The sequence below is a fragment of the Strigops habroptila genome, chromosome 8, assembly GCF_004027225.2.
Source record: "Strigops habroptila isolate Jane chromosome 8, bStrHab1.2.pri, whole genome shotgun sequence".
NCBI lineage: Eukaryota > Metazoa > Chordata > Aves > Psittaciformes > Psittacidae > Strigops > Strigops habroptila.
Genome location: NC_044284.2, coordinates 52,938,591 through 52,962,955, shown reverse-complemented (window position 1 = coordinate 52,962,955; position 24,365 = coordinate 52,938,591). Strand labels below are relative to the sequence as shown.

General features: G+C 40.5%; 1 protein-coding gene across 16 annotated transcripts in view; it reads right to left on the bottom strand.

Annotated features, from left to right (window-relative positions):
* MAST2 (microtubule associated serine/threonine kinase 2) overlaps window positions 1-24,365 on the bottom strand; it is a 218,721-nt gene that overhangs the window by 60,099 nt on the left and 134,257 nt on the right. For 14 of the 16 annotated variants that reach the window (XM_030495064.1, XM_030495069.1, XM_030495059.1 and 11 more), the window contains 3 exons: window positions 14,995-15,086; window positions 3,831-3,906; window positions 1,333-1,353 (listed from right to left, as the gene is read on the bottom strand). In XM_030495064.1, the coding sequence (XP_030350924.1) occupies window positions 1,333-1,353; window positions 3,831-3,906; window positions 14,995-15,086 (189 nt within the window). The remainder of the gene's footprint in view (window positions 1-1,332; window positions 1,354-3,830; window positions 3,907-14,994; window positions 15,087-24,365) is intronic. The other 2 variants (XM_030495071.1, XM_030495060.1) reach the window with 1 other exon arrangement.

Below are 24,365 nucleotides of genomic sequence, written 5' to 3'. Positions count from 1 at the left end.
TCCCACTATCCACACCTATGAAGCCTCATCCTCAGAAAAAAGTTCAGTGCACACTCAGACATAAATGCCTCTTTCTATTTTTTCCAGATCTAGTTCCTTTTACTTCAGGCACTGATACACACCACTCCTCTTTGCCATCTATCTTAGAACAGGAGGGAAACTCACTGTTTTACATCACTGAAAGAATTTTATGCCAAAGGAGTTTTAAAACAGAGTCATGCTTCATGCATTTTAAAAAAAGATAATCAAGCTGTAACACAGATTTCTATTGCATGCGTATGTTATATCTAAACCCCATTTAGCCACAGGTGATGTTTTCTCTGGCAAGACAATTACATGTAAAAGAACAATCTCAAAAAATTCCAAGAGAAATAAAATTCTTAACCCTGAAAACTAACAAATATCAGCATTACAGTCACTGCATGATGGGGTCAGTGAGTGAACATTAAACTTCATTGATCTTCATTCAGCTTCTTGTAACATACATTTAGGTCAGTGATTCAACTGAGTTTGGACCCTCAGTTCCAAAGCACGACAGTATGTTACTGTCTCAAACAAGTCACTGAATTTTTGCAAAAGGAAAGCCTAATCCCTTTTTTACTGACTTGCCCAAATTGTGTATTGAAATTACGTCAGAACTTTCACTTTGACAAAGTTTAAAGAAAAAAGAAATCTTTCTCAGTTAGAAAATTAGAGGATACCTCTTCATGCTTGGGCTATTTTCTGCTGATGCAATCTAGGCAAGCAATGTGCTAAGCGGTCAGGACAAGGCATATCAGCTCTAGTCTAGCAGAAAGAAGGGGGATAAGAGTAGAAATCTTCCAAAGCGAAGGCAATGGGAAAAAGACTTTACAAGAAAATTCCTCCTTCATTTATGCAAAGCATCTCAAAGTTACTTCAGTGTTTTGGTAATAAACATATTTTTAGAGAGACCTTTTGCAATATTGCTTCAAGAAAAGATAGTTGGAAAGAATTTTTTAGGTCTTTTATTTATTATACTCCCTCTGCTAGTACAATAAAAACATGTGAACAACAAATTTGGCCTCCAAAATGGCATTTTAATTAGTTAATTAAGGAGGTATTTTTATGGCAGCTAAATGCTATTTAATGAACAGTAGATCAATTTCAAAACAAGAAGGTGCTAGAAGAACAACACATCTTCTCTAGAGCACTAGCTGTTTATCATTTTAAGCCTGTTTTGATTACCACAGAGTAGAAGCTGAATGTCTAAATGGGGTTATTACAGCACAAACTCGTTAGGGACACAGGCTCAGCTGCACAGAAGCATAGTTCATACACGCACACAAATAGCAGCAATACAATACACATTACCTGTCTGCTCTGTGTCCGTGGCTGTATGGAAGAAATTGTACAATGACAGTGAGAGAGGGAGAAGTAAAAGATACACGATTTCTGAAAGAAACCTCATCTTCTGTTAGTGCTATTCTACTAAGACCAGTTTTAGTGAATATGGACAGAATTAACCACACATTTCTTTATTCAAACAGGAGGATTCCTGATCATGCTAACTTTGTGGCTATGACACAGTCACTGAAAGGGTGTCTAGCAAGGGATTTCTTCAAACTATGGACAATCTTGCAGTACATTGTAGTGAAATTGGCTTTACAATAAAATGAGTCTTCCAAATGTTTTTCCTACTTTGTCCCAAGAATCAACTCCTCCCAGGGCTATAATGAAAAAATTAATCTCACAAATGATGTCGAAACTGGGTAAGAAATGAAGAAACGATACAAAATATAAAATGCAGAAAGTCATCAACAAATCATTTCTGTGTTGGCAACAGGAGGAAATCAGGTAAGAACCACCTCTTTAGACCCACGCAACACTGATCAGTGTACAGTGAAATATCCATTTGTCTGGGTAACAGAGCATCAACATTGCTACTACTTAATACCACCATATAGAAGTTATTCTGATACCACTATGTGATAATCTAATAAATACGTATTGGTATTGCTGGCATAGCTATTCAGGGTGTAATGCAAGTAGAAAATAGAAACAAGCTTCTAAAATGAGCTGTGCTTAAGTGTTCTTTTCAGTGACAGAAAAATTAGAAAGCAACATGCATACTGTAAAATGAACCACAGTATCTGATGGAACAGACTTAACCTTTATTCATCTATTTCTTTAAAAATTAGATTTAAAAAGTGGAGAAGTGTGAAAGGGCATCCTTCAGAGTTTTATTATTAAAATCTTTATTTGCTGCTTGAAATTTTAAAAAGCAAAGATACTGAAACATCAAGTTGAAACACGATGTCGAAAAATGACATTAAGTTTTGATGATGGTTTCAGCTACAACTTTCCTCCTCTGTTCCAGGGTCCAGAACTCCAGATACTGTGAAAACTGGTAATAATTCAGTTGACTTTAATAGAAATTTAAATACACTCAGACCAAGTGCAAATACCTATTTAAAAATAAAGATGGATGCCATGAGTCCATTTAAATTGTTTTACCAGCAGGTAAACCACTGATTTTTCCCTCCGAAGCAACAGGAAAATACATGTCCTGTCTGTCATGTTTTACACGTGTGAAATGTGAGTTTTCTTATGTTTTCTATGTTTTTTCTTATGTAAGACCTGAAGACCAAGTCTACTTCAAACAGTATTCAAGGACACCAGGTCTTCTAGCAAATCACCACAATGGAGAAATGCTCCAGGATTCACCTGCCATTTAGATAAAGGGTGTACCTCATTTAATCAAAACCTAACTATTCTTCTTTGAAGTCTTGAGACCTCTCATTTTTCTAACTAGTTCTCAAGCTAAATCTGTCATTTTCAGAAAACCTACTTCCTCTCTGGACAATCACACATTTCCCTTTCTCAGATCATTTTAACACAGATTGGGTTTTTTCCCCAGCAGAGGCAGAGTTTAGCAAATCCAGAATATTTTCCCCACACGTGAATCTAGCAATCCTGCTACTACACCTGAACCCTGCTCAGGATCTCTCTTTTTTCCTGTTCATTATTTCTCCACAAAAATCTAACTTTCTGTATCATTATCTATTTCTACCTACCTGCTGGGATACAACATTCAACACATGATTTGTCTGCTCCTCCTAGCTGCCTCTACTCTTTCTATCCTATTCCTTACATTAAATTCATCACTGTAGTATCAGCTTTCTTTCCACCAGTTTGATATACAGTGTGACCACCATTTGTCTAGCATTCGCTGCAGGATAGATGATAGCTTCACATTCAGATCTCTCAATGCTGCTGCACTTCTAGATGCTCTTGTAGACTTAGAAATTCAATTACCAGCTATTTTCCTCATTAGAGCAATAATGTACTCTTGACACCAATGCCCAAGACAGTAGGGAAAACTATAAAGTTACTACCACTCAGAAGGCAGCAAATGAACGCACACACAGTTGTGCATGCCTAATTTTAGGTATGTTTACATCTTTGTGCTGACATAGCAAAGACCAGTATACTCTGAATACACCTCAGTTATTCAGTAAGAATATCATCAAGGACTACAACTAAGATACGATTATGCCAATCATAACTGGGTTTAATGTCATTATGACTAAACAATTTGCCATCTCACATGCCCTACGTGTCATCCTACTGGGACAAAGTTGCCTCCTCCCTAGGCAATACTGACTACTTAATTTACTTTTATCTTCTTCTAGGTCTGACAAGCACCTAATACATTCTGGGTGCTGCCAAGATCTAAACCAAAAAGAATGAAATAATATTGAAAACAGAGAAAGTAAAACACAATTAAAAAACTTCCAATCCATAGGCCATTTCTAAATAAAAGCATATGGCCTATTTGCCAGTCCAAAGAGAAATAGATCCTGCCTTACCTTCGGGCAGGAACAAAGGAAAAATGAGCAGGTGCATTTGGAGAGAAGTTCCGGGGACTGTCCAAAGGGCTGCTACCTGTTTGAGAAAGTGAAAAAAACAAAACACCCAAAACCCATTTAATTCACATTTGCAACAAATGAAGTAAGTTTTCATTGTGCAGAAAGACTATCAAGCGCAAGTTGTAGTGACAAATAATTGAAAATATGGAGCTCTCTCATTTGAGCATTAGCTTGCTAAAGAAATGTTCTGATACAAATCTATCAGTATTTTCCCTCCTTTTAAAATAATCTCAGGTGTACATTTACTTTCTTACTTTCAGATAAGTAATGTACCACACATACACAATACAGTCTTTTAATACTTTGCAGTAATTTCTATAGATAAGCTTTTCCTAGCACTTCTCAATGAAAAACCTGAGTTAGAAATGTCATTGTTGATAGTTTCGAGAATAATAAATACTAAGAAAGTATTTCTTCACAATATTATGTCAAGGCTGAATGCAAAATTCACTGAGGGGAAAAAAAAAGACATACCAAAGGAATTGCACATGATAATAAAGCGACAATACACATGTAAGATGATCAGGCTATAATGTATGAGCATTCACCTTAACTACCACTTTTCTGAAATGATACTTCTACCATGAAAATGAAAGTTCCAGTGAATTCATACAGAGAGGATAAAATAACACTTAGTTTTCTCTTGGCAGAAGAATATTTTCTCTGGGCTTTGTCATATGATGTGTAAGCATATGGTTGGTAAGTGGCACATTGCAATGCATTTTATTTCAAAGTAAAAAGCAACCATTTCACAGAACGCCCTTCTGAAAGCCAGGCTCATTTACAGACTAACTGCAGAAACCTTTGAAATTTATGGATGAATTAGAAGCTTCATGTAAGCGAGTGTGCCTTCTATCAGGCATATTCTTAAGTGATTTGCTCTTTCAGATCCTTAATACAAGCACAAAAGAGAAACTGTACAGGGCAAACATATGCCAACAGCAATTTTTTTTGTGCACAGACAGTAAAATAACATTAAAATAAGTGCAGGAAAACTAAATAGATACTGGACAAGCAATATACTGCAAGGTATACTGCAACTGTGGTCATCAGAAATGTTTTCAAATTTATATCCTATATAAAACGGATTTTAAAAGTCATGTTGAAAAGTGATGGGTCACCTGCAAAGGACTTGCCTCTGTTTCAGGAGAAGTACCAGGTGCCCACCTTGCCCCCAAGCCAGCACTGTTTGTGAGATTATGGTCCCATCCAGCACTGTACTGAAACTTATAATTAAGGTGCATTAATTTCAACCAAAGTTATTCATACACCTTAGCTGTTATGCTGAGCAGAAATGGAATATAAGCGCTGTGCTCGGTTGAAGGTAACATTCATTCACACTTCATCTATACAAATGGTTCACAAAAATCTGCAGTAGCATCTCTCCACAACTTCTTGTGAGCAAGGTGTGTGCACACCTGGCATACATGCCTGGGCAGGCAGGGAGGAGAGGGAGTACAAGCTGATACCTTCTGGGGTGTGAGGATGGCCCCAGCACAGCACAGGCCAGCAAACTCCATCTGCTCTACAAGTGTACGAGGGGAAAAATAGCAGCTGGTTGAGATTAAAGCAGCCCCGGGCTGATCTAACATGTGTCAAGGGGTGATGAAAGAACTGGAGAGGTAAGTGAATTCCAGACCATTCCACAATCTGCCTCATCAAGAGTAAACTAAATTAAAAACAAAGGCTTTGAGCAACAAGTTTGTTTTCTTTTGGGTAGGTTTTTGGGGGGTTTTTTTTATTGTTAAAAACTAATAATGAGTTCACAGTGTAATATAACACAGTGCAAGCCTTCGCTCAAAACTGGATACCATTTCACCTGGTACATCCTAAGTCTCCCCTAAGAAAAGGGGAGAGAGTGATCAGAAATCAGTAACAATCATTTTTGGTGCTTCATTTATTAAGCTTGTACTCATTTTAATTCTTATGGTCACAGCGCAAAAACAGATCATTATGCTGCTTTTGAATTAAGAGAAGGCTGGTGGTTTGACAGTCTGAAAGCCTACAAGAAAGATGGATGAAGGCTACAATAGCCACAAAGTGAACAGCTCAGTGGTGCATAAACAGACATGTCCTGGTAGCAGCACACAACTAGGGTTAGGGTCACCATTTACTTGCTAGCAGAAAGCTGAAGAAACATTTTAGATCAGGATGAAATGCAGCAGGACTGATGCCCTTCCATGGTTATGTAGATGTAACAAGGCAAGGAAGGCTGCCAGTTTTGGTGGGAACCTTGGTCTGCTTTCCCACTCTTCAACTCTACTGCATCAAGATGATCTTTTTGAACAAAAAGCCCATTGCCCAATGCTGTTACAAACAAGCAACGAACTGTCATTGCCTTTTTATATCTTCATCAATCTTCTGTAAACTTTCCGGATTATGACCAAAATAAGATTTCAGAATAACTGAGCAAATTGGGTAATGACAGTTTCTAAATTTTGAAATTAAGTATGTGGGTGTTCACACTCTTCTGAGCCTGCCCAATTTGGTAAGAAGATACTACTAATTTTTCAGCAACTACTTTTTCAGATTTATATGGCATATTTCCTTCCAGACACTGGAATTTTAATTAGATCCCCAGTGAGTTGCTTCTAGTTTTAAAATGAAAAGCAATTAGTTTTTCTATTCAATCCAAGTCTGGGTGAAGCTTTTAAAGCAACAACAGGGAGAAGGGGAATTACCACTTTCCCTAAAATTTCCCAGTACTGCTGCATCTGCTGTAGTTGAAGAAATTTTAATACGAGAAGCCTTAGTGCAATGGTCTTATTCAGCTAGGCTGATCGAAACCCTATTTATTCTGTTAGCAAAGGTAAATTCCCCTGTTGCTCAAGGGTTATAGTTGGCTACTACTGAACCTGAAATGACTGTCTCAAGGGAGGCTGTTACACAGAATGATTGCCCATTAGGTAAATCAACACAGTTACATGAACGTTAATAATTCAGGCATGAACCTTCACATTTTCCGGACACAGGAAGAAGGATGCAGCCAAAGCATCTGTACATCTGCTACCCTCAAAATACAAAACCGGACCTTAAGGGCAATAAATAGGTGACAGTCTCAGCTATCATCTACAAACATGACACTCTTGAGATAGGTAATGATTCCAAAAACTTACACTAGAACCATTTTCTTAAACCTGCTTCAGAGATTTGTAAAAATAGAAATAAATAGAATCATAGAATAGTTAGGGTTGGAAAGGACCTTAAGATCATCTAGTTCCAACTCAATGCCATGGGCAGGGACACCTCACACTACACCATGTTGCCCAAGGCCCTGTCCAACCTGGCCTTGAACACTGCCAGGGACGGAGCATTTACCACTTCTCTGGGCAACCTGTTCCAGCGCCTCAGCAACCTCACAGTAAAGAATTTCTTCCTTACATCTAACATAAATCTCCCCTGTTAAAGTCTGAACCCATCACCCCTTTTCCTATCACTGCAGTCCCTGATGAAGAGTCCCTCTCCAGTACCCTTGTAGGCCCCCCTCAGATACTGGAAGGCTGCTATGAGGTCTCCACGCAGCTTCTCTTCTCCAGGCTGAACAGCTCCAATTTTCTCAGCTTGTCCTCATATGGGAGGTGCTCCAGCCCCCTTATCGTCCTTGTGGCCCAATACAAATACAAAAGACAAAGATGTTGTGATCTTCTGTGTAGGATGTTATTTGCTGAATATTTACACAAGCAGCTAAAGACCTTACTGCATGCTACAAAATGAGCTGTTTTCCAGCAACACAAATCTCAAAATGACCAAAATATTTTAAGCACCCTGTGTACCACCTGCCTCATATATAGTGCATGCCATGGCACTCTCACACCATCTGAGGATCACACATAGAATCATAGAATAGTTAGGGTTGGAAAGGACCTTAAGGTCATCTAGTTCCAACTCCCTGCCATGGGCAGGGACACCTCACACTAGACCATGTCGCCCAAGGCTCTGTCCAACCTGCCCTTGAACACTGCCAGGGATGGAGCATTCACAACTTCCTTGGGCAACCGATTCCGGTGCCTCACCACCCTCCCAGTAAAGAACTTCTTCCTTAGATCTAACCTGAACTTCCCCTGTTTAAGTTTGAACCCATTGCCCCTTGTCCTATCGCTACAGTTCCTGATGAGGAGTCCCTCCCCAGCATCCTTATAGGTCCCCTTCAGATACTGGAAGGCTGCTATGAGGTCTCCACGCAGCCTTCTCTTCTCCGGGCTGAACAGCCCCAACTTCCTCAGCCTGCCTTCATACGGGAGGTGCTCCAGCCCCCTTATCATCCTCGTGGCCCTCCTCTGGACTTGCTCCAACAGCTCCATGTCCTTTTTATGTTGAGGACACCAGAACTGTACACAGTGCTCCAAGTGAGGTCTCACGAGAGCAGAGTAGAGGGGCAGGACCACCTCCTTCGACCTGCTGGTCACACTTCTTTTGATGCAGTCCAGGATACGGTTGGCTTTCTGGGCTGCAAGCGCACACTGCCGGCTCATGTTAAGTTTCTCATCAACCAACACCCCCAAGTCCTTCTCCGCAGGGCTGCTCTGAATCTCTTCTCCACCCAACCTGTAGCTGTGCCTGGGGTTGCCCCGACCCAGGTGTAGGACCTTACACTTGGCTTGGTTAAACTTCATAAGGTTGGCATCGGCCCACCTCACAAGCATGTCCTGGTCCCTCTGGATGGCATCCCTTCCCTCCAGCATATCAACTGAACCGCACAGCTTGGTGTCGTCGGCAAACTTGCTGAGGGCGCACTCAATCCCACTGTCCATGTCGCCGACAAAGATGTCGAACGAGACAGGTCCCAACACCGATCCCTGAGGGACACCACTCATTACTGTTTTCCAACTGGACATCGAGCCATTTACCACAATTCTTCGCATGCAGCCATCCAGCCAGTTCTTTATCCACCGAGTGGTCCATCTATCAAATTGATGTCTCTCCAATTTAGAGACAAGGACGTCATGCAGGTCAATGTCAAACGCTTTGCATGAGTCCAGGTAGATGACGTCAACTGCTCTGCCCCTGTCCATCAGTTCCGTGGCTCCATCATAGAAGGCCACCAAATTGGTCAGGCAGGACTTCCCCTTAGTGAAGCCATGTTGGCTGTCACCAACCACCTCGTTGTTTTTCATGTGCCTTAGCATGCTTTGCAAGGAGAATCTGCTCCAAGATTTTGCCAGGCACAGAGACGAGACTGACTGGTCTGTAGTTCCCTGGGTAATGCTTTGATAACCAGGACAACACCTGCCCAATCTCAAAATAATCAATAAATAAAGCCCTTAGTAATAGCCATTCTTCTGAAAAAAGGTGGAACTGAACTTGCAGTGTAAGAGCAGAATAATTTAATTCAGTACCACAGCGCTGCGTGTGAGCAGCTCCCTCCACCTGCTATTACAGATGGGAGCAGGACAAAGGTAACCAGCATCTCTAGAATCCAGCAAGCAACCTAGCTACTTATAGTTGTGGAAAGTAAATTTTAAAATAGCCTGAACCTCAGTTATCCAGCTGTACAAACCTATCTCTTTCATCTATGTATTCCTCTCTTTCATCTATATATTTAATCTATTTTTTTCATCTCTATCTCTTTTTCATCTCTTGTAAAGATGATGTTGCTGCTTTGATTGATTTTAAGCTTTTCATTTTAAAATACAATTTAATGGTAACTTAGTATTCAATCTCATGATGTAACTTCTCTGTAATTTTCAGATTTAAAAAAATGGATTCAAGGAAATGCAAACAAATGTAAGGAACATATATATACGTGTACGTATTTCGCCTCTGATTTTGAAAGAAACATAATTTAGAATAAAAGGATAATTTTCAAACCTGTATTCCTAAAACTGGGCACTTCCAAGCTTGGGAGGCTAAACAAGCAGAGTGACTTTCCCACAAAGTCAACAAGCTGCAGCTTTCCATACCAAGGTCCCAGCTCATTTTGGAAAATCTTATTTCATGCAGTTTGAAAACTGAATTAGCACACTTCAAATCCATTAAGCATTCTTGAATCAGAAGTGATTTCATGGCAGAGTTGTAATTGTTTGGATGTACTTTTATCTCAAATGTTGAGATCTTTGAAGTATCTCTCTTCCTCTAAATTTTATAGGATACGAAATTTCCTGAATACTGTTTTAGAGAGTATCTGCCTGGATTCCTGTTCACTAGGAGGCAGGTTTGCCTGATTGACAATCAGCTGTGCAATATCACACCCACTGACTTTTACATTACATACAGAGTAACTCCTGAGGCTAGTGCCATACAGGACTTGATTTCAGAGTGGTTTCTGAACGGAAACATTTTAGAAAGCCTCCCTGATTTCTGTGCATGCTTGCTGTTCCTTTGATTCATAAAAGAGGCGCAGAACGGGCATTAAGAAGGCAAGAGAAAAGAAGCCAGGGAGAGGCTCCAGCATTTCTTAGTAACTTACCAGTGTATGTGCCTGAACAAACAGATTGATAGATTCTGTTCAAATACAAAACAAATATCACAGCCTGTTCTCAGATTCACATCTCATATATGATATTTCTTAAGAAAATATTTGTGACTTTACTCTAAATTTCATCTACTTTTGTCTCTTGAATAAATTAATTTTCCCAGGGAAGACTCCTAAATATAGTACAGGTAGAGAACTCAAATTACATGCAATTTATCTTCCTATGCTCTACTGGCTACTCTTGGAAGTCACAAAGGATGTGCTTTTAATTAATAGTTTTAAATCTCACATGCAACATCAGAACAAAAATGGAAATATTTGACAATTACTGCTGAGGAAAGATGGAATACCACTGATTAGTGTTACTCTTGTTGCTAGAACACACTTCCATACTTCATACTGTAAGCTTGTAAAGCCTGAGATAGCATCGAAATCAGTAAGAGCAATTTTTCATCTTTGAACTAGACAGATAACAAAAGCAAGTCAAAAGAAAAGAAAATATAAATGTTTCTACTGTGAACATTTCTGCATTTGTTTTCTGAGCAATGATCACATCATCATCTTGTTGCAATCTTGTTGCCTCACGCTCGCACGCCCTGGTCCTCATGGGGGACTTCAACCATCCTGACATCTGTTGGAGGGACGGTACGGCCCGGCACAAGCAATCCAGGAGGTTCCTTAATTGTGTGGAAGACAACTTCCTCTTTCAAGCAGTAGAGGAGCCGACGAGGAGAGGTGCCATGCTGGACCTTGTGCTCACCAACAGGGAGGGACTGGTTGGAAATGTAACGCTCCAGGGCAGCCTTGGCTCTAGTGATCATGAGATGGTTGAGTTTGAGATCCTCAGGACGGTGAGAAGAGCGTGCAGCAAGCTCACTGCCCTGGACTTCAAGAAAGCAGACTTCGACCTCTTCAGGAACCTCCTTAGTAAGGTTTCATGGGATACAGTCCTAGAGGGCAGGGGGGCCCAAGACTGCTGGCTGATATTCAAGGATCACCTGCTACGTGCTCAAGAGTGTTGCATCCCGACTAGAAGAAAGTGCAGCAGGAGGGCCAGGAGACCTCCATGGATGGACAAGGAGCTGCTGAGGAAACTTAGAGGGAAAAAAGAAGCTTATAGAAGGTGGAAGCAAGGACAGGCGGCCTGGGAAGAATACAGGAGCATTGCCCGAGAAGCTAGGGACCAGGTTAGGAAAGCTAAGGCCCAGCTAGAATTAAGTTTGGCAAGGGATGTAAAAGATAACAGGAAAGGATTCTGTAGATACGTAGCAAATAAAAGACAGGCTAGGGACAATGTAGGCCCTCTCCAGAAGCTATCAGGAGAACTGGCTACCATGGATTTGGAGAAGGCTGAGGTTCTTAATGACTTCTTTGCCTCAGTCTTCACCAGCAAATGCTCTGACCACACAACCCAAGTCTTGGAAAGCAAATGCAGGGACTGTGAGAACGAAGACCTTAGGCCCACTGTAGGAGAGGATCAGGTTCGAGACCATCTTAAGAACCTGAACGTGCACAAGTCCATGGGACCTGATGAAATCCATCCACGGGTCCTGAAGGAGCTGGCGAATGAAGTTGCTAAGCCACTGTCCATCATATTCGAAAAATCCTGGCAGTCAGGTGAAGTTCCCAATGACTGGAAGAAGGGTAATATAACCCCCATTTTCAAGAAGGGGAAGGTGGAAGACCCGGGGAACTACAGACCAGTCAGTCTCACCTCTGTGCCTGGCAAAATCTTGGAACAGTTTCTCCTGGAAAACATGCTAAGGCACATGAAAAACAACGAGGTGGTTGGTGACAGCCAACATGGCTTCACTAAGGGGAAGTCCTGCCTGACCAATTTGGTGGCCTTCTATGATGGAGCCACGGAACTGATGGACAGCGGCAGAGCAGTTGACGTCATCTACCTGGACTTGTGCAAAGCATTCGACACTGTCCCACATGACATCCTTGTCTCTAAATTGGAGAGACATCAATTTGATAGATGGACCACTCGGTGGATAAAAAACTGGCTCGATGGCCGCACGCAAAGAGTTGTGGTAAATGGCTCGATGTCCAGTTGGAAACCTGTAACGAGTGGTGTCCCTCAGGGATCGGTGTTGGGACCGGTCCTGTTCAACATCTTTGTCGGTGACATGGACAGTGGGATTGAGTGCGCCCTCAGCAAGTTTGCCGATGACACCAAGCTGTGTGGTTCGGTTGATACGCTGGAGGGAAGGGATGCCATCCAGAGGGACCTTGACACGCTTGTGAGGTGGGCCGATGCCAACCTTATGAAGTTTAACCAAGCCAAGTGCAAGGTCCTACACCTGGGTCGGGGCAACCCCAGGCACTGCTACAGGTTGGGCAGAGAAGAGATTCAGAGCAGCCCTGCAGAAAAGGACTTGGGGGTGTTGGTTGACGAGAAGCTTAACATGAGCCAGCAGTGTGCACTTGCAGCCCAGAAAGCCAACCGTATCCTGGGCTGCATCAAAAGAAGCGTGACCAGCAGGTCGAAGGAGGTGATCCTGCCCCTCTACTCTGCTCTTGTGAGACCCCACTTGGAGTACTGCGTACAGTTCTGGTGTCCTCAACATAAAAAGGACATGGAGCTGTTGGAGCGAGTCCAGAGGAGGGCCACGAGGATGATAAGAGGGCTGGAGCACCTCCCATATGAGGACAGGCTGAGGAAGTTGGGGCTGTTCAGCCTGGAGAAGAGAAGGCTGCGTGGTGACCTCATAGCAGCCTTCCAGTATCTGAAGGGGGTCTACAAGGATGCTGGGGAGGGACTCTTCCTTAGGGACTGTAGTGGTAGGACAAGGGGTAATGGGTTCAAACTTAAACAGAGGAAGTTTAGATTAGATATAAGGAAGAAGTTCTTTACAGTGAGGGTGGTGAAGCACTGGAATGGGTTGCCCAGGGAGGTTGTGGATGCTCCATCCCTGGCAGTGTTCAAGGCCAGGTTGGACAGAGCCTTGAGCCACATGGTTTAGGGCAAGGTGTCCCTGCCCATGGCAGGGGGGTTGGAACTAGATGATCTTAAGGTCCTTTCCAACCCTTACGATTCTATGATTCTATGATTCTATCTGCCAAGCAAGGACACTTCTTTCGTATTCTGAGGAGACTCCTTCTCCATCAGTTCAGTTAAAGGCTTGTACAGCTAATTTAGAATTTAGTAAATCCAACATATATATCAACTCTAAGAACAAAGTAAAGAGCACAGTGTAACTAAGAGTAGAATCTCTACCAAGAAAAATGCCCTGCTGAAACCAAATTTTACAAAGCTACCCCTATCATAATCACACACAACAGAACCAAAGGAGTCTGAAGTGAAATGGATTCCCTATGCAAATTTTTAGCCCTGCATTTTATCTGAGATTCTGAAGCAAAATGAAAATTGTTTTAATATACCACTTCTAAGCTTTTGTTAATATTTTCATTTGAAAATCATAGGCCTTTTAAACAGAACAATGTCATTAAAGTAACTTCCTAGCCTTCCATGACTGGACTTTCTTTAAAGAATTCCGAGCAAATATGGCAGGTTTTTATGAAAGCTTAGAGTGGTTGAGGCTTTCATGAGCACCCCTGAACAAAAACTTTGGTCTTCTTTTTCCTTTCAACAGGCTGGATGTCACTTCTGGAGATGCAATGCTCTGCAAACAGAAGCAGATGGTTCCTTCTAGCTGAGCTACTCTGAATTTGCTGTTCTTTCTCAGCATTTCCTTAGCTTCAATCTCCAGAAAGTATTTACAGAACATACTGCCATGTAGGAGGAGGAAAGTCTGATTACAATGAAAACAACAGTTACTTCTCTTACACGCCACAGTGATGTGCTTCCAGACAGGCTCCACTGTGGGTGACGTGCCACAAATGTTCAACCTGTTTCACGCTACTGACTGGAGCCTGTTAGGGCCATACCTGAAGCCCAACCATCTTTGCTGGCATTTTGAAATATTTAAAACAAGGTAGTCACACATCACCTACTTCCTTCAGCAATAAAAACATCAAGGGAACATGCTGTTCAGGCAAGCTGTTGAATCTGCATGCATGACCCTGTCTGAAAATCTGTACTTACTGCAGGCTGAACAATCAGTCTTTCCTCTACAGAAAGAATTTCTCCACACCCTTTACCTTGATGACTAACAAGCAGTTGCCCATTTGCTCTAAAATGAGCATTTCCCACTTGCTGCCACGGTAGAACTGCCAGTAACGTGAAAAAAGAAAAGAATCCTAAACATCTCATGATGCTCTAAGTAGCAGATAGAGACCATTAGATGGCACACTGCACAGCTGACAGGCTGCTGGAGGCAAACAGAAACAAGCAGTATGTTTCTCCTTGTGAGACCTACAGTTAAATCACTGGCACAAGTTAACCATGTTAGAAGACTCAAAACAAGATATTTACTTAAATGTATTTATTTAATTTTATTTTACTTCGTTCTCCATCACAGATTCTTTTGCAGGATGTTAGAGGACTGAGTCCCCAGAAAAAGGATGGATATGGCAGCAAACTAGAAAGTACAGAGCAGATGAGGACATAAAACATTTATTTTGAACTAAGGACCCTCTTACAAGCTAGAAAAGGTGAAAAACTACAGCCAGATTAAGTTTCAAAGAGCATACTTTGACGCAGAGTATCAATACAGTCAAATTCACTACAATGAACGCTGACATTTTTCCTAATGATGGTCAGGTAAAGCAGTCCTAAGAAGTTACCTGCGTGTCCATGAAGAGGGGAATGTGGTCGCGGGAGAGTTGGAGATGTGCTGGATGTTACAATCAAACTCTTTCTGTTGCTTGTCCGACAGCTGAAAGAAAGAAAGAGAAACTATAAGGCATGGTCAGATGGACAAAAGCACCTGAAGGCAGGTCCTGCAGAACATCCTTCCACTAAGGAGGAATGTCCCAGTGTTTAGGTCAGTAGTGACCCTGCAAACAAGTAAGCATACAGGGACAAATGGCACTTTGTCATCGACAAGTGTTTTAATATGCTGGAAGCAATATAAAAACTCTAAGTCATGATGCACAGGCCACTAGAGATAGTGGACAACAAATGCCCCAAATTTGTGCAACTCATGCTCTACAAATCACACAAAAAGCAGAAAACTGTGAAATACCCCCGAGTGCTTCACATATTCCTACCAATGTCTAACTTAGCAAATAAATTTGTTACAATTATTGGTTATTACTGTAAGAAACCATAGCATATTCCTTAGGGTAGAGTTAAAATTACAAAGCAAAATGTTGGCACAATTCAGCAGATGAGCAGGATTACTAACAAAACTTAAAACCTGAGATTCAAGAATCTTTGTGAACACGTGGCAACAGCAATAGAAAGCTCTGCAAAGCAAGTTTCAGGCAAGCCCTCTGCTGAACCAGCTCCTCTCACTGCCATGACTTTGTTCTAGCAAAGAAAGTAATACTTTGGTATGAAGCAGTTCAGAATGTTTTTTTTCCCCTACTTGAGTTTCAGAACTTAGCCAAACAAAGAGAACAATGCGTTCCTCCATTTGCTTCCCAGCCTCTGATTGTTAGTAGCAAACATCTAGCTCTAAAGATGATCAAAGTAATTGTAATGGTCAAGGGAAACATCTTTAAACCACAGGAGCTGTGAACAAGAACGACTAGATATCTAAATCACTCTCTGATCACCACTTTTGCCGTTGTTTAAACACAACAAACAGTCCAGGTTCCCAGCAAAATCGCACAACTAAGTACTAAAGCTAAGTACATTTATTTATTGTGCCTCTAACTTGCTTTCTAGATGGCAGAAATATTTCTGCTTATTTCAGCAGTTCTCAAAACAGGCAACTAAAATCACATTTGTCTTGGTAGGGAGTAGGAGAATAGGCAGGAGCAGGGAAGGCTGGGCTGAGGCTGAATCAGGACCTCACTGGCCCAGCTCTCGAGGTGTCCCATGAAGCTCCCCGCTGGGTTACTGTAGACACATGCAAAGCCTATTTGCCTGCAGAGCTCCAAATGCTGATGTCTGCCCCAGTCCTTCCTGCACCAGCTGATCTTCTGGAGCTGCCCAACAATAAACATGCTCAGACTGCCAAGAACTACAATTCAATGCAAAACTATTTTGCTGCCACAGGATACAGTGCATCTGACTATTCTTATTTGTAAGCTTTTTTATTGCTGTTCTATAGGAAACTAGAGAACTCAATGCAGAAAAAAAATGCAACTGAACTGCCAACTGTAATAAACAGTAATAAAGCTGAAGCACCATTAACTGCTATTCAGGCTCTTTAGTGTACTTAAAACATTCCTCAAAATTATCCAACTGATTCCATACAATCTCCATTTACATTCATGTATTATTCAACAATAGCCCATCCAAAAACTGATTGCCATTGTGTATATTGTATGGAAAAACTAACAGCCTGATTTTAAGAAGCTTAAAATCTCAGTTCATGGATTTTTTTTTTAGTATGTTTCCAGTTACTCTATTTCAGTAACTGTTGAAAAAAACCAGAACACTCAATTCTACATTAATACCATATAATCATTATGTTTATATTACCAGAAAATCTTTCTCGCAACATCAAAGTCTTGAGTATTCTAATATAATATATATTACTATATAAGAAATAAAGAAGCCCTGGGTATTTTAATACAAATTATAATGTTTAATATATAATATTTAATGTATAATCTTGCTCAGTATAAAACACCAGTACAATGAGAAAAGAGAGTTCCATCCACTCTGGTCATATCCGTTTGCTGAAGACAGTTCCTAAAGTACACTATACAACAGCGATATCTGGCGCTGGCTATGGAAACTCAGTATATTTAAATCACAACACATGAACTGTCCCGAACTCGGAGAGTTTTTTAACTGCTTGCCCACATATGCCAAATTGAACTGAGTTTTATAAACCTGTTTTCTCTGCTGTATTTGCAAAGATAAGGAACCAAAAGAGAAAGGGTTAAGTGGCTGGAGAGCAAGCACAGCTGGGACCCATTAAAACAGGTCAAGTTTACACAAATGTACCCAAAGGAGGGAATGGCTTGGAATGAAAGCCTAGCCCCAAGTTAGGAATAAAACATTATTCTCTTTACACCCTCAAAATTGGATAACTTTCAGTTTCCCTGGATGTCTCATCTGGGAAGAGGGAACATCACTTGGGCCTCCTTAGCCATTTCCATGAACCATGTGTGTTGGCAATAAGGCAAAGCTTAAACAGAGAGGCTAAAAACAGAATATCTAATTTCTTGAGTCCATGTTATATGATGAGAAAAATATACAAATACAACCATACTCTCTACTGGTTGAAGAGAGCTCTCTAGATATAAAGACAAAACTTTTAGATCTTGGAATCCCTGAGAAACTACAGAACAAAGAGATGAAGTTCTGGTAGTCACTAAAATACAAAAAAAAGGGGGAAAGGGAGGAGGCAACATGACGACTTCAGCTGGGTGACTTCCCCAAAGAACTCACTACGACAGCATTTGAGCATCTCCTAAAGAAGAACAGCTAAATATGCAAGAAGAAAAGCTGTCTTTAACCAGGGCTTTGTGCCAAAGAAATTCAAACTAGTCAATTTAAGTGTTGGCAGAATCAGTTCAAATGAAGAAAAAACTATTTCCTGGAAGATACACTTCAGCCAAACAGACAGTATTGGGCTCAATACTAAGCTACAAAGCCAATGATAATGAGGAGACCATATTATTAACCTATAAATTGCATTAATTATTGTTTATTAAAGTTCACAAATTCTCTGAACAACATTCTATGTTTCCTTACCCTAAAAATACTTCAATCTGCATAAGAAAACAGCAGTAGAAGGAGAAAGTAGAAAGGGAAAAGGTTACCTATACATCTCTGAGTATTTTAACTAGAAAAAAGTTCTTAACCAGTCCAGAGAGATTCCAAGCATTATTACTTGTTTATAAGCCAACGTTTTGCTATTTTCATTAAATGCAAGGCAAGCCTAACCCTGACCCTCCTTTCCTCTTGCAATTTGGTATGGGTCTTGTTAACCTTTTTTTCTCAGATCCCACTTCATAATTTCAGAGAACAAATCCCCTCCAGGTCTTCCAGTTTAGGCAAAATATGATTTTAACAGCACAGAGTTTCTGTACTGCCCAGAGCGCAGGGTCAAGCTCCAAGGCTGTCAAGATGCAAATCCCCTGCTGCCATCCCGAAACCCCTGTACCACCAAGGCCACCTAGCACCCACGCTGCCAAACCCAGGTCTAGAGATCTGTGAGAGGATGAGAGCAACTTGATTTAATTCTGAACATGCTCAGCAAAATTGATAGTTTATATCAAAATATTTGAAACAATGCCTTTGCAATCACTACAGAAATAGAGCTTTTCCTATTTCTAGAGTTGTCTTCTCTGCCTGCAATAAAAATAACATTTGTTACGTGTACTGAAGTGTTCTCAATGCATTCTTGAAACTGAACACTGCAGGACATTGGACTTGGGTCTGGTAACTGGACACTGGATTTGGACCCCCTGAAATGTGCCCTGGAGCCAGCACTATTTATGAGAACATTTGGTATCGTACCTGCGAGCTGCACGCAGCTCGCGTCCTCTTCAACTACACCCTAACAAACCTTCTCCTATGCGCCCACAGACAATTCGACGTCAGCCTCTAAAACAAGCACCATTAGTACACCTTGTTTCATATGCATTTTCAGTCTGGAAAAGAAATCGATGTTTCAGTCTCAGCATAAATCAATATTTGATTCTTTATTTTAGCAGTTTACTCTGGGGACATCTCTAACTCACTGAGCAAAACTGATTAACGTCCATGAGGCATTCGTGTAATAAAAGCAACGGCCATAGAAAAACAATTTAAAAATAAATAACCACAACCACTATCAACTAATTTCATAGCATTGCTGGTTATTAAGAAATGAATAGTGACAAGGAAGCTTCTCAAAATCTATCTAAATTTAGAGGCCTTGTAAAATTTCTCATTGAAGCTGCTGAATATACAAACAAACAAGATTAGCACCGACTGCATGAGTTTTCTATCAAAGTAGACTTTGATAGAAATCAACATGAAGTAATAAGATGTACAGAAAAAGCAGAGCTTAAATCACATTTTGGTTTGTAATCATTATTTTATTTTATTCATATTAGTGATTTTTAATTACAGAGTTTTAGTTTTGTAAACAACCTCAGGTTGTTACTGTGCTGGATTAACTCTTGCATCAACTAATAACTCCTTCCAAAACAACATTTCGGAAGTCCAACATCAGGTTTGTTCCAGATTCGACATTTAATTCAGTGACCCAAATCCCTATGAAATAGGATCCAAAATTCAGAGTGATCACACCTACAAAAGCTATCTGTGGTTATATATCTTCCTAAAATATACTATCATCACCTAACCAAACTTCACTAGATCCTCCTTTGATGTTACAGGAGTTTGGTTTCAGTTGATTTGCTTTACAAAGACATCTTTATGAGAAACAGACATTTTGGAAATGAAAATAAGTATTTAAAATTTTTAATCACAATGGCAGAAAATTTACAAAATGCGAAATCTGCATGTCAATGAATGCACCAGCTGCACAGCAATGTTAACTAGATGTGGAAGTTATTGTCTTAATTATAGTAATTCAAAGATGGAAGCAATTTTGTAAGCTTTAGCACTACCAACAACAGGGATAATTAGTTCTCTAAAATAGATAAGAATAAGTAAGCATCTGGTTCAAACGATTATTTTTTTCTTCATGTTCAAGAATAGTTTAAAAGTTATTCATCCTAGAATAACTGGCGATAAAAGTGTTATTATTCATGGCATAGGTTTGGTGCTTTGCACATTCCTACAATAAACACTTATTTTATCTTAAGGAAATACAGTTACATTCACTTAAGACTTGAAGGATGGAAGCACAAGCTGCAGACCTCGGGCTGCAGGTGATGGCCAGACCTGTCTCTTGGGGCAGGGATGGACAGCAGACCTTCCTGCAAAGCTGTACCTGGGCAGAGAATCTCCTGTGGACAGTGGCTGAGCTGTGGGAGGTGGTGAGGTGGCTGCCCAACGTCAGGGAGGCTCAGAAGGAGTCAGATAAGCTGGTTCCAAATACAGCCTGCAGGGGACCCACAGTCCATGGCCAGACAGCTAAAAATTCCCTCAACGCCACACAGAGAAGGGCCGATAATGCAGAAGAATGGAAGCTTGCAAGGGAAAGGACCAGCAGGAGGAAGAGACCTCCCCCGAGGCCTGAGATGCCCTTGCAGAACCACTTCACCGCTCTGCAGACTGAAGAGGAAAGACCTGTCACATCAGGACAGACGCTGCAGCCCAGCAGCCCAATCTGCTCCCCATATAACAACCAGTGCAACTAAGAAAGGCAATGGGTAATAATAGCAGGCAACTCTCTTCTGAGAGGCACGAAGGCACCTCCACCAACCTGAGGCACTTGGACTTGTGCAAAGTATCTGACACAATCCCATGGGACATCTCAAATTTGTCCACTGTTTAGAAGCTCACAAGAGGAAATAAACTGGACAAGTTTAAGGTTTTTTTTATAATGGAACACTTTGCTCAAAGTTTTCTGGTTTGCTGTAGGTGACAGTTGTACCAGGCTGCTGCAGACTCACTCTGTGTTCAAGGGTGACTGTTCCATGTGGAATGAACAGCTTTATCCCCCTCCCTCCTTTTTTATAATGCCTGTTTCATATTCATCCAGATATGTGCAATGCATGAGCTGCTTCAGAGGAAGAAATCTTGCACAATCATCTATGAGGTTCACTTTGCCATGGAACAAGAGTAAAGTCCTGCCTGTACCGTTGAAGCCTTTACCTTCTGTATTAAACTAAGGTCTTAAGGGGTGCTCCCGTGCCTCATGTTGATACCAGTAAATTAGTCACTGTGAAGATGACTGTGGAAAAATGTGAAATCTCCGAGACAAGGAGCATGGAGATAAAAGATGTAGTCAATTTGTGAAGTGTTGGCACACTTCTGTATAGACGTCCAAAGAGAGCAAGAGGAGGTAAAAAAACATGAAGAACAACTTTTTTCACAAAGCCACATGTTTCAACATGCTAACAAACATGTTAACTGAAATGAACAAGGAGTCAAGCAATGCAAGATGCAGAAAACGTGATAAGTTGGGTGCTGACTGGTTCTTTGAAGGAAAATTAACATCTTAGTACTTAGGAATTAACTTATTGCATGAAAGACCATTTTGGTTTCATCTAAAACAAGCTATATGTTACAGAAACCTTTCTATTTCATTTAGAGCTCAAATTCAAGAAGCAGCATCACTGCAAGCTAAGAAATTACACAAGAAAAGGCTAAAATTGCCAGTTAACAGCAAATTTATGTCTAATTTGCCTAACATTTGAGGCTGGTGCACACCTGCTTACACTGTGCTGTATAGTGCAGACCTTTTGCATTATTAACGACATAGAAACAACTCTGCAAAGCCAAACAAAATGAAATGTCACAACAAATTACAATGACTGGCACAGCCATTCTCAACTAAATCAAGCCAATTTATTCTGAAATATTCCTCCCTCCCAAATACATTCCAAACCTATCTGTTCTTATAAGAAAAGAAAAACAGTAAGAAAAAAGTATATATCTCTGATTATGGAAGAGACACCTCAGAATAAATATAGGCTGTATTTAATGGGAGAAAACACACCAAACTCCTCAAGCATTACTATCTCCTACTTCAGTTGTGTTACGCATTATACTGCCGTGAAGTTACATCACGAAGTGTGAAGGAATGATTTAATGAAAACCAAGCATAACTGCATACTTTCATTTCCCATTTCATCAAACTCTATTATTAAATGCTTCACGTAGAATAACTGCTTTTTAAATAAGTCTCTACTCGGCAATTCTCATGGAAGATAGTTTATCACATTCCAGCAAACAAATTCAAGAATGAAATGACAAAGTGATTTTATATTGTTTCAAATCCTTTAACCGTGTAGCTTACAATGATATATAGGTGTGTAATTTAACAAACCCAGAGTTTGCATCCGGAAAACTAAGCATACAAACTGAAAATGAAAAGAAACAGTTTTCTAAGATTCAAAAGTGAGGACATTTAATATAAATCTTGCATCAAATACTATGAAAAGTCACTCAGTTGCTTTGTGGCACGCAATGCAAACAGTTCTCTTCATTTTGTTTCAGAGCATTTTCACAGTTCAAGTATTAAAAAATGTAACAAATTAGGTCTTTATCAGTTAATTGGAGTTTCAAACCTCAGTGTGAGGATAAACTACGTATCTAATTTAAAAGTTATTCTAACAATACATTGAAATAATCTCCAAATCAGACTGCGTTAATGGAGTCGCCTTTTCTGCACAGAATTTCACACAGTTGTGCTGTAGAGTAATAACCAGGGTGGGAGCATTACGAATGTAAATGGGACTAAGACGTTTGCAATTGAATTATTTGCCAAATTTTAAACACACATACTCTGACAGTTAGACCAACAAAATCAATACACATGGGTGATACAAACCCACACTTTTCCTCTGCCAAATAATCAAATCAAAATGTAATCTTTCCCCTATAAAAACAACATCCAGGGTTTATTTTCTAGTGATTATTCCCAGCCCAAAACTTTTCAATAAATTATACAGAAGCTCATAAACATGACGTACCAACGATGCCTTTGTAACTACATAGATTTTTCACAATTTGATGAAGTCAAAAGCTGCTCCTCTAGTTCAAACAAATCATCATATCTGACCAGTTTTAAGTTATTGCCAGATAGGGCAAATGCCAGCACAGACGGTACTCTAAGGAAATCCTAGTACAGAGCGAGCATGGGAAATTAAAAGAATATAATTGTTTTATATATGTCTCCTAAAGCTGCCCTCCCTCCAAAAAAGGGAATGTAGAAGTACTGGTTCAGCAGACCCCAAGCTGAATAGGCTTAGTCCACAGGTGGAAAGCCAATCTTGGCATACATCAGCCAGCAGCATCACTGGTTTGCACCAAGGATTCCCTGCTGCTGGAGCTGACCATTCCCAAACTGTAGTTTGGAAGAGGCAGATAGGCTCTGTGCTCTCCTGAGCTCCACTGGAAAAGATTTTGCCCTGTTAGTGAGACTCACGTTTCCAACTATGGACAGTAACAACCCTACTGAACAGTGCCAGTATTCAGTAGGTAAACAATTCACAAGTTCATCCCCTACAGCAAATCAAATAGTAGGTAATTATATACATCCAGAAAATCAGCCTCAGTCTCAATCTGCCTACCTTACTACGATACTTTAAATTTATATTTTTGCTTCTGAACTAAAAGATGAGAGTGTACTTTGTGTTACCATTATACAAGACCTTCCCCTTTCTTTCTAACGCAATAATGTTTCCCAACTCTAAGCAGCTTCTTTCAAAGCAACAAACCAAAACGAATGAACAAAATCCAACCAAATTCCCAAACCAAGAAATCAACATCAACTTGGCATCAACTTGGCATTTCTTAGTAAGGACAGGTTACTTCTAAAGACAGTTCACTAAAGAAAAGTCAATTTTTTTTTAAAGAGGGGCAAAACCACTTTCCTGTGGAACTATTAAAGCCTGCGTGTGTAGGCACACACAAATATCCCGCCTCCAAAGGCCTTCAAACAGAAGCACTGAAAACAATTCACTGCTCATTATGTTTGCACACATAAAGATGGGAGAAAAATCCTCGAAAATACCTCTAAAAAACACAAGCAACGCATGTGGTGCTAAGGTAGGCTGATAATGGTCTTGTGGACATATTAGGAAAATACCCAGGTTTAACAAAACTGTCAGCTCAGCAATAAGCTACAAAACTTTTGACATTTGTCTAGGACTAAGCTGTCTTAGAAAGGAACATGGCGCGCTTTGCCTGTCTGGACTCAACAGGGGCTGAGCAGAGCTTTTCCCTACACCAAAGCAAGATAAAGGTGAGCCGCATATGCCAGCCTGCTGCTTTAATCCAAAACAGATACTGAAAGAGAACACGTATTGCTCAGTTTGTTCCCTTCAGCTCTGTGGAAAGAAACACTGCTTGGGACCCTTCTAATCAATACACTCGTTGAATGGCAGAAAGGGAAAAGGATACCTAGATAAGAATGGGCTCTAAATGTCAAAGAAGTTGACAGACAGGAGGTGGAGTTTTGTGG